At 41.5% G+C, this 9588-nt stretch overlaps 1 protein-coding gene across 1 annotated transcript; it reads left to right on the top strand.

Annotated features, from left to right (window-relative positions):
• The first annotated feature begins 3229 nt into the window (after positions 1–3229).
• On the top strand, positions 3230–9285 carry LOC128278345 (uncharacterized). Its single transcript, XM_053017058.1, has 7 exons — positions 3230–3306; positions 3498–3888; positions 3971–5517; positions 5613–5854; positions 5914–6098; positions 7109–7296; positions 8324–9285. The coding sequence occupies exons 2-7, from the start codon at positions 3509–3511 to the stop codon at positions 8341–8343; spliced, it is 2562 nt and encodes an 853-aa protein (XP_052873018.1). The 5' UTR covers positions 3230–3306; positions 3498–3508; the 3' UTR covers positions 8344–9285.
• The last annotated feature ends 303 nt before the right edge of the window (positions 9286–9588 follow it).

Raw genomic sequence — 9588 nt, 5'->3', positions numbered from 1 at the left:
AGTGAACCTTGACCAGCCAACCGGGAAATGTTGCTTCAAACACCAGAAATTAAACAACGATCAATGCAAAATCTGCCGTATCCACACGTGTAAAACTATTCACGATCACACGATCACGAATTTCACGACACGTTCCGCACTATTGCACCGCACCGCAATCACGCCCTTCAACGTACGCACAAAACCCCATCTAAGCCTGCCTGCCTTGTCTTTCCTTTTTCAACCGTTACGATCTGCTGTATGAAAACCGGTCAAAACTTTGTAGTTAGAAATCAGAATCGCAATCATCTCATGCAGTCGGTACTGTGGTGCTATGCGGCACCATTTATTACGTTCTTCATTAATTGAAGGATTTATTTATTTATTTTTTTGCTTGATTCATTTTCACAGTTTCTGCGCTCAAAATAAGTGTAGCTTGGTATTGATTTTTACAAAATAAAGAACAACTCAAGCACACACGGCGAGAATCGATAGCATCGGCAGCAGCCCCGCAACATCAAACAGCCCAGTCATTCGACACTACCGCAAATCTCCCAAGTACCAGCCATCAAGGGAAGCCCTTTCCAACGACCATCTGGCACATTCACTGTGGTGTGCGAACAGTTTCCGGCAGGAGCCAATATATGAATTTAAAGTAGGATTTGCTTTCCTATTGGAACTTTCTTTGGATGACCGCTAAAACCACTGACGTACTGTTACGACAATGTTGTCTCACGGCTATCGATTTTATGCTCGCAACGTGAAAGGCTTGAACATCAAAACCATTCGATACAAACGCACTCTTGTAGCAATTCGGAATTATGAAAAGAAAAAGATAAATGAACTAGAAGTTAATGCGTTTTACTCAGAAAGAAAATGTCCAAAAGCTTCCAGAAAGGATAATTGTTTTGTTATTTACTTTGACCATACTAAGGCAGGCAGCGCTTTACAAACCTAGCCAAAGGATAATATAGTGAAAAGAAGATGAGCAATCAAACTTTTGTCACATTCTACTGCTCGAGGGCCAACATTTATGTTAAAGCACACTCTTCACATACGTTCTTTTCAGTTTCGCAACTTTTTTGACGAATGAAAATGTAAAAAGCGATTAAGGAAAATACTGACAGAGTTTGACTAGTGGCGCTCTCGAACACAGCAATCCGCATGATGACTTCATTTTATTCCATACACACGGAGAGAAAGAGCGCCTGGGAACATTCTCCCAAATTGGAAGCTTCTATGAAACACGTTCGACAAAAATGGTCGCTACGCTTATGTTGAATCCTTTACAGATATTTTACAGAATATTCCAAATTTGAGTAAGCATTTGTTCAAAGTGTATTCGGATCTGCTTTCAATATGAGCTCTTTTACGTATGCCGTCTATTTAATGGTTGATGTTTAAAAGCTAAACATTCGTCTATTTGAGCTATCTTTTTTTCAGTTTTCTCACTTTGCTCACTAGATCAAACTAGTTCTCTTTCTCCGTTCTCTCTCACGCACGATACGTCTCGTAACACGACAGAAAGGACTTTTAAGTATCGTTCCTTCCCCTGATTGCGTACATACGCACTAAACCAAAACACTACTACCATTGCACGACACGAACGAATGAAAAAGCTCCGAAGAACTCCGCAGCACGGAACACTGCATAAGGATGAAAAAAGGACAAATCACTTCTTTTGCTTCGCTTGGATAATGCGATAAAATTAGCAAAAGGCCGAGGAAAATCGGCTATCGATAGCCTAAATCAGTCGGAGAGGTTCCATTTTCTGCCATTAAGAAAAGTTCAATACCATGCCACACTTTAGTTAAATGGGTGCCACGATGGGGCGAAACAGAAAAGAGCCTTTCTTTGCGTAACGGACACTTTCACAGACCAAACATGCGGACAATGCGATCAACAACCTGGGGGAATGTTATGCATTCTCCATTTTTCTACACTATTCCAAATTATTCCAATGCTACTAGCGAGATTGCACTACTTTGCCCACGAATGACTCGTCGCTTATTACGCTCACACTAAACTGAACCCGAAGATGTCTCGTGCAGCCCCGTGGTTCCCACATGCTATAAACTAAGCTTTTGTGTGAGCTTTTGCTTCAGGTTTTCCAGCCGATTATAGAAACGAATTTCGTGTTCGCGTTTTTTTCGTATGCAGGGCTGTGCGTCATGATGTTTCGAGTAGTTTTGTTTTATGGCGGCTGCTCGATTTCTGCAGCTGTCAATTATGAGAGAATTTGTCAAAACACAAGATGGCAGCAGACGAAAACCTGAAAAAAACCTGACCACTCGGTAGAAAGCAAAAAATCTGTTCGAAGCCCAAATAATTGGTTTTTATCATTATCCGTGCATATGAACTCTAAGGTGTCCAGCTGTTTGATAACATAAAGTCCATTCAACTGTACAGCAGCAGGTGAGGCCAACTAGCCAACCCGTCATCCAAAAGATTACGGCTAGGCATAATCATTGGGCTTCTGTAACGAATCACAGCGACAGCGCAGCAGTTTGATTCCTAGCTGCCGATGAGAAGTGAAAGAAAAAAAATCGTACTTCAGCTTGCTCTGCCGTGTGTTTGTGTCCGTGTTGTAAATGAGAAATTGTGCACAACACTAAATTTATGCAGTTTGCCGAGAACAGTTTCACTGAAACTTGCAAAAGGCATGCCAAGACGCTTAGGAACCTTGAACGTGAATTGCATCGGTTTCGAGTGAACAAGAAAAGTCGATCCGATGTCGTTGATTGTGTGCTGTGATTGATTTTCTTGTACGTGTGCTAAGCGAAGGAAAAGTGTATAAATGATATGCAGTGTAATTATGCCTTCGTTGTTTTCTTAAAGGATGTTGCTTCTTGATCGGTGCGACATCGGGTGAAGGCGATAATGAAGCGAAGGTGCATTATCAAACTGTGCCCGATCGTTGTGAAAATGAGAATAATTTCGTTTGTGAACACTCCAAATAATTACCAAAACAATGCAAAATTCGTATTTTTTGTAACAGCAAAGTGATTACAATTCGTGTTTTGTTGTTCAATCCAAGTCCATGTTTTAAGCACGTATGGTGTAAGAGAACAAAAAAAAAATACTTTTTCGTATCCAAATTTTACAGAAGCGAAATGATCTCGTATTCGATTACACAAAATGTGTCGCTGGTTACACTTGACGTGAAAACTTGGTTAAAATAAAACAAAAACGACAGCCTTGTTTTGAAACTTTTTAAATGTCCACATGTTCCAACAAATTCCTTGTAAGCCAAAACGTGAAGCAAGGAACAGTGAACATAAGAACATTGCATACAGCGTTGATAATATAAGACTGATTATATAAAAAGTAAGTGCAATTTGTTCCTTTGACCTTTACTATCAAATCACTTCGTCCGTATTTAGTTGAAAGTGTTTACTTCCAATAACCGAATAAGGATTCTGATTTGTTGGACTGCTTGACACAGTAAAACAGTCCTACTCTCATTTGTTTGTAGTGTCAATCAGAAATTCTTATTGCAAGCTTCTATTCTATCCTAGCAGGCATCGAGATGATCCGACCTAACTTCGAAGCGCAGCCGACGTCGATCGACTATCAGCAGCTCCCGAGCCAGCATCAGCAGCAACAACAACAGCAGCAGCAACAACAGCAACAAATTTCAAAAATTGTTAGTAGTCCTCCGCCAACATTAGTGGGCACACCAAATGGAACCACAATGTGTGTAGCAAAGCTTATGGTTGGTCTAGATCATGCCCCTCCGGCATTCAATGTACGATCCCGTGTACTTGGCGACGGGGGAACTAACATTAATTATATACGCACCGAAACCGGTGCTATGGTAACCCTACGGGGACGTGGATCGATGAATCTGGAGCCACAAACGATGCAGGAAGCGCCGGAGCCTTTGCATTTATACATCGAACATCCTGGGTAAGTCTCGTGCAATGCTACGCACACAAAAAAGCGGCGACCCGGTTACCTTTATCTTCGTTGTCTCGTTGTCTTTTTTCAGTCTGGATGGGATACAAAATGCCAAGCAGTTAGCCAAAAATTTGATCGAAACATTACAGGAAGAGCTAACATTCTTTCAAGAGAACAATGTTTCCAAGGCTAATTTTCAGTTAATCTCGCAACCGAGCATTGTTCAAACAGCACAAGTAACACAGATGCCGCCAATCATACGGGCACAGCATGTTACCCAACCGAACGGCATAATACACCAGCCGCCACCGTCGGTTCTGGCGCCACAGAATTTTGTGCAGCATCCGCCTGCGCTGCCGCAAAGTCAGCCGCCTCCGCCGCAAATCATTCAGCAGCCGCCAACTATAATACAGTCACACGTACCTGTACAGATTCATCAGCAGCCAAACAATGTCGTAATCTCACAAATTCAGACTGCGCCACCGCCGCAAATAACGAACGTTAGCAACCCTCCGCCCGGATCACAAATAAGGCCGCCAATAGTGCAGATAAAGAACGGACCCGCCACCACACACCTGTCACAACCGCCCCCCAGCATGCAAATTCAACAAGCTACGACAGAGGCCCCGCAGCAGATTATCGTAAATCCGGCGCCACCGTACCAAGTGCAGTACATACAGCAGAATCCTCCGATCGCAACCAACAGCGGATCGCATCCAAACGGCCAGGTGACAATTCAGCACTTGATACAACAGCAACCGCAACCGGTGCAGGGAATAGTGCAAACGACGCTACCACCGCCACAGTTTGAACACTTCCAGAGGCCCCCACAACAAATCATAACAGTACAAGGAAGCACGGCTTTCATGGTACCACCGCCGAATATCATACACCAAACGGCGCCACAACCTCAAAACCAGATAATTTTTCAAACGCAGCAGCCGATCTTGACACATCATCCGCCGCCGGAACTCACTCCACTCGGTCAGCCTACTTCTCTTGCCCAACCGACAGGGTTACTGGTGAACGGGGCTAACGATAAGAAGGTCGGAACAAATGAGATACCAATTAAGCAAGAGTCGGTAAAATTGGACGAAGGTCAAGCGCACAGTACCATTCTGCAGCAAATCCCCAATGCTGGCCAGCTGGCCAAAGCAACTGTGATACCAGTGTCGTCCATGCCGGGCCTACCGATCAGTCAACCACCGCCCCCGATTATGTCAGTGCCGCCTCCGACCGTGCAGCATATAGTGGGCAATACCATCATTACGTCGCAATCGAACCAGCCAATCACTCATGGCGCTATTCCCCAGCAAATTTTCAGCCAAATACCGGTATCAATACAATCATTTGCGCCAGCTCCGCCCCCCCAGCAGATGCAGATGAGCAGCTCACACTTTGTGGTCAGTGCTCCACAGGCCTGGCCCGTGAGTGCTTCGGGGCCTCCACAGATGCAGCAAGTACCCGTCAGTACGGTGCCGAGCATTCAAATTACCACGCAGCCCATCCGTAATCCGAACGAAATTCATATTATCAGCCAACCAGCAATCATAAGTGCTGCCGAATATCGTCCCCCGGCACAACAGCAGCAAATAATCACTACGAGCGCATTTAACCCTCAAATTCAACCTCCGCAAGGTAGGCAGAACAGAAAAGAAATTGATAACCAATTATGTCGATAAGGAAATCGTTTTATAGTCACTTTTACTCAACTCAACCGTACCTCATCTTAGGTGTTCAAGTACAATTTCACACGGTTCCTCCTCCGCCACAACAAATCATCACGAGTTTGCCTAATGCTCAAACGCAACCACCTCCCCAAGCTCCACCACCACAATTGATTGAAACACAAGGTCCGCCGCACGCTGCTCAACCATCACACCAGATTATCATCAATGCCCCAGTTCCTCCACAGCCGCCACCACCACCGCCTTCGTTTGCTACGGTCCAGTACACTCCGCAGGATGCGCCGAAGGTAAACACGATTCTGCCGCGAAATACGACGATACTTAACCAAGGTTTTTTTCGCTTTAGGGAAATATGGAGCAGTTGCAACAGCAACCTCCATCACAAGCACAATCACTGCCACAGCAACAACCTCCAATGAACTTACCGCCTGCACCATCCCAACAGCATGCAATTTTGGTTCGACCTGGCATGAAACGCAAAATGCCGGAGGAAGATGCTCATAAATCAATGCCTACTAAAATCGGTATGGGGTAAGTATTTGATAGATTTTTCTGTTGTTCAAACTTATTTGTCGAACAAAGTACTAAGCAAACATTTCTCTTATATGTGCAAACATGGCTTAAGCTAAAATTAATTCTATTTACTGACGCGTGACAAATGGATCAGTCTGATGGTGGTTTTCGAATGAATTACTTCGAAGTTGTTTAGGATCGAAACACTTGGAAGTACATCAAATTATTAAACTTTTACCATCCATCCTAAAAGAATTCTTCCTTGTTTAAAGCAAACGACTCTGCAAACCGTTCTGACACATTTTCGTAGGAGTTGGAGCGCTGCTCAGCAGTCGTTTCCCTGTCCGGTTTCTCAGCATGTGTAGGATCGTTATCGTGCAACAAAATCACTGTATGTGGTTTTGTGGTCCTTTTTCATTGAAAGTCCGCTGTCCGCATTTAGCACTTTTCAGACAAAAAAGTCGACCAGTTCAAACCTCCTCAGACGTATGTTATAGACTAAAAGTTGTTTGGTTTTGAGTTTACCTAAATCCTGTGCCAGATTCCATCAGTCTCAGGCAGTCTTGCTAAAAGCATAATGCATAAGCATAAAGCATAAACGGTAGAGTGTATAAAATGTTATCGAATAGTATTGGTGGTGTGCAATTGTAATTAATATTAATACATTTGTTTGGCAACAAAACTTAAATACATCAATGTAAATTTTTTGCGGTATATATACTACATACAGATTTGCTGGCATTTGCTGCTGGGTGTTATCCTGTCCGTGCATTCCCGTTACGATATCTTTTAACGAAATTTCGATTTTTCAGTTACAATGACATGAAGTAAACTGTAAAAGGATTGCTTCAACACTTAAATTTATAATCCGTATATATTTCAAAGTATGTTGATTCTAGTAGACTCCTCCCACCGGTACATGTTCCACACGATGTCAACAGTCGATCTATCAAAATAACCTTTTTATATGTACTATAAGCAGTACATTAAATGACAACGGACACTACATACAATTAACCTTTTCAAAGTTCAATTTATGGTGGCAATACCTATAGGGGAAGCGGAAGAAGCTTAGCAGCAGGATGCAATGGAGGAAGTTTAACGGGAGCCCAGGCAAAGTGCGTTATGTCATCGGTTTCGACAGGGACAATTACGACGACCTCGACGTCTGGAGCAGGGCTTATTTCGTCGCAAATTTCCTCCGATCACTTAACAGGTATCGTACTTGTGACAAAATAAAAATATTTTTTATAACTTCTAGTGTATTCAAATCCGACATAGTGCTGTTTTCTGCCGAATGCAGGAGCATCTTAATCTCTGATTTTTTACGTTTACTGCAAACGTGGGTTTTTTTATTCCGTTATTAGTCGCTAAGCTTTCTCATATCTAATCGAAATATTGTAAGATCTAGAGCCCAATATGGCGGCTTGTGAACTTTTTATCACCCAGGACCAATAGAAATCATAAATAACTGATTTTATAAAAATGCCCATCGATCTTCGCTTGCAGTCATAAATCTATGCCGTGCTAATCTGCCAACATTGAAAAGATCCTTCATCGCTGTATATGTGTTTTTTTCTTTGAATTGTCATCCGAATGTTATCTTTTTTATTCTTCATTGCCCCACAGTTCAACATAATATAAGTTTGTTATCCATGTATTTAGTGTTGGTCGTACTTCAATTAAATCGGTTTCAGTATAATATTTGATTTTTCAATGAATTTCACCAGTATACTCTTCGTTATCTATGTTTTGTTCATCACTTCCTCTAGTTGATACAACAATGATAAGCATAATTGTTGATATAGAAGACTAGAACGGACGATAACATAGGTGATAAACAATGATTGAATGATAGTTCAACAATTTTTAAAATAATTTTAAATTTAGTCAAAGATTTTTTCCAGTAATAATTGCGGAGCGCCATGTACTTTTTCGAAGAGCAGCTTATAGTGCAATTGTGACCCTCGTTTTCCACCCTCAAGTAACACTGCCACACAGCAGGGACTGTGAACCTTCCGCATATAAGTTTAGACTGGAGACCACACTAGTTTCGATTTCTATTCGACTCGCATTTCTTGACATTTTGTTTGGAGCCTGATCGTCTGTCAATGAAACATACTTATTTTTAACTTTCTTTAGAAATGGTGATGGAAAGCTACAGTTAATTTCACTTTTCTGTTTTCTTTCTTGGCTCGTCTCTTCAACATTGCCCGATTCGTTTGGGGAAAGCTGATTAACAGACTTCAGGAGGCGAAAATAATCAGTGGTTCAAGCACGGCGTCAGCAGCATCGAGCAGCAGCACCAATACAACGTTTTCTACGTTAGCATCCATAGCTTGAAATTGATCACTGGTAGAAAAAACACAAGAGTAGAAGTAACAATAAACAACCCCAACCAACTTTGTGGCCCAACCGTAATGAATCGACACTCATTGTGAGAGGTGTTGCTATAGCAAGGTCTACGATGTGAAAGGCAGGCACTGGTAAGAGGTCATCTGCAAGAAACGAGCGCGAAAACGGTGGTTCGATCTAATCGAATCACTAGAACAATGGGTTTTCCATCGTTAGTTAAGTAAGCATCATTGGGCTACATCGAGCATAGTTATCAATTCATAACCTGCCCCTCAGTGGCAGTTTCAATTGATGTTTTTCCGCCCGTAGACCGAGAACAACTCACACATAGCGGCACTGACGAATTTGGCTATGTTAACAGACTTTGCATCGCATATGATATTGTTAAATTTGTTAACTAGTTCGTGTTTTTCCTCTTTCTTACAAAGGTGAAAATTGAATGCATTAGAAGAAACAAGCGGAGCAAGAGTTCTATTCAATAAGAATCACACCGATGTGTGTTGTATAACCTGCAAATGGAACGCGGTTGTCGAACCAAATCTGCAACTTGTATCATAGTGTAATTACAAATGTTTTATTTTGTATATTAATAAGAAATTTTGTTTTGGTGAACAGGAGAATATAAACAATGTGACGATACCAATATAATACGCGCATAATCGAAGGATATGTAAATTAATTTATTGCTACTGTGTTATGTGGAAGCTGTAGACGAGATGAATAGAAAGTAAAAAAAAATCGAAAAGTCAATACTTCAACTGTTTTAAGACCTTCTTAGAACCCTTGCAAATTGTTAGTTTTATTTATAAAATGTGAATTTTTTTTCCAGTTTTGAAAAAATAAGATCATAGTTTTACTATTACCATCCTTGTACATTGTTTCATTTTCGTAGATAGTTGAAACTTTTCTGGAACGTTCAAAATATGACTTTCTTGGCTGTCATCCGAAAACGGGAAAGCAAATGCATGGTATCCGAAAACTACACATTATTCCTCTTCTAGAGCCATTTAAGTGAATACGATGGTTTCAGTGATGTAGACATATAAGTCTGGCAAAAGAAAATGGTTGTAGGGAATTTAATAGTTTTAGGAAAGGATTAATAAGAAACGAAAAACTAATTGTGTGATAATTCAAATTCAAATCATTCTCGTCT

The sequence above is a fragment of the Anopheles cruzii genome, chromosome 2 (genome assembly GCF_943734635.1).
Source record: "Anopheles cruzii chromosome 2, idAnoCruzAS_RS32_06, whole genome shotgun sequence".
In the NCBI taxonomy this organism is placed as follows: domain Eukaryota; kingdom Metazoa; phylum Arthropoda; class Insecta; order Diptera; family Culicidae; genus Anopheles; species Anopheles cruzii.
This window is presented reverse-complemented; position numbering and strand designations above follow the sequence as displayed.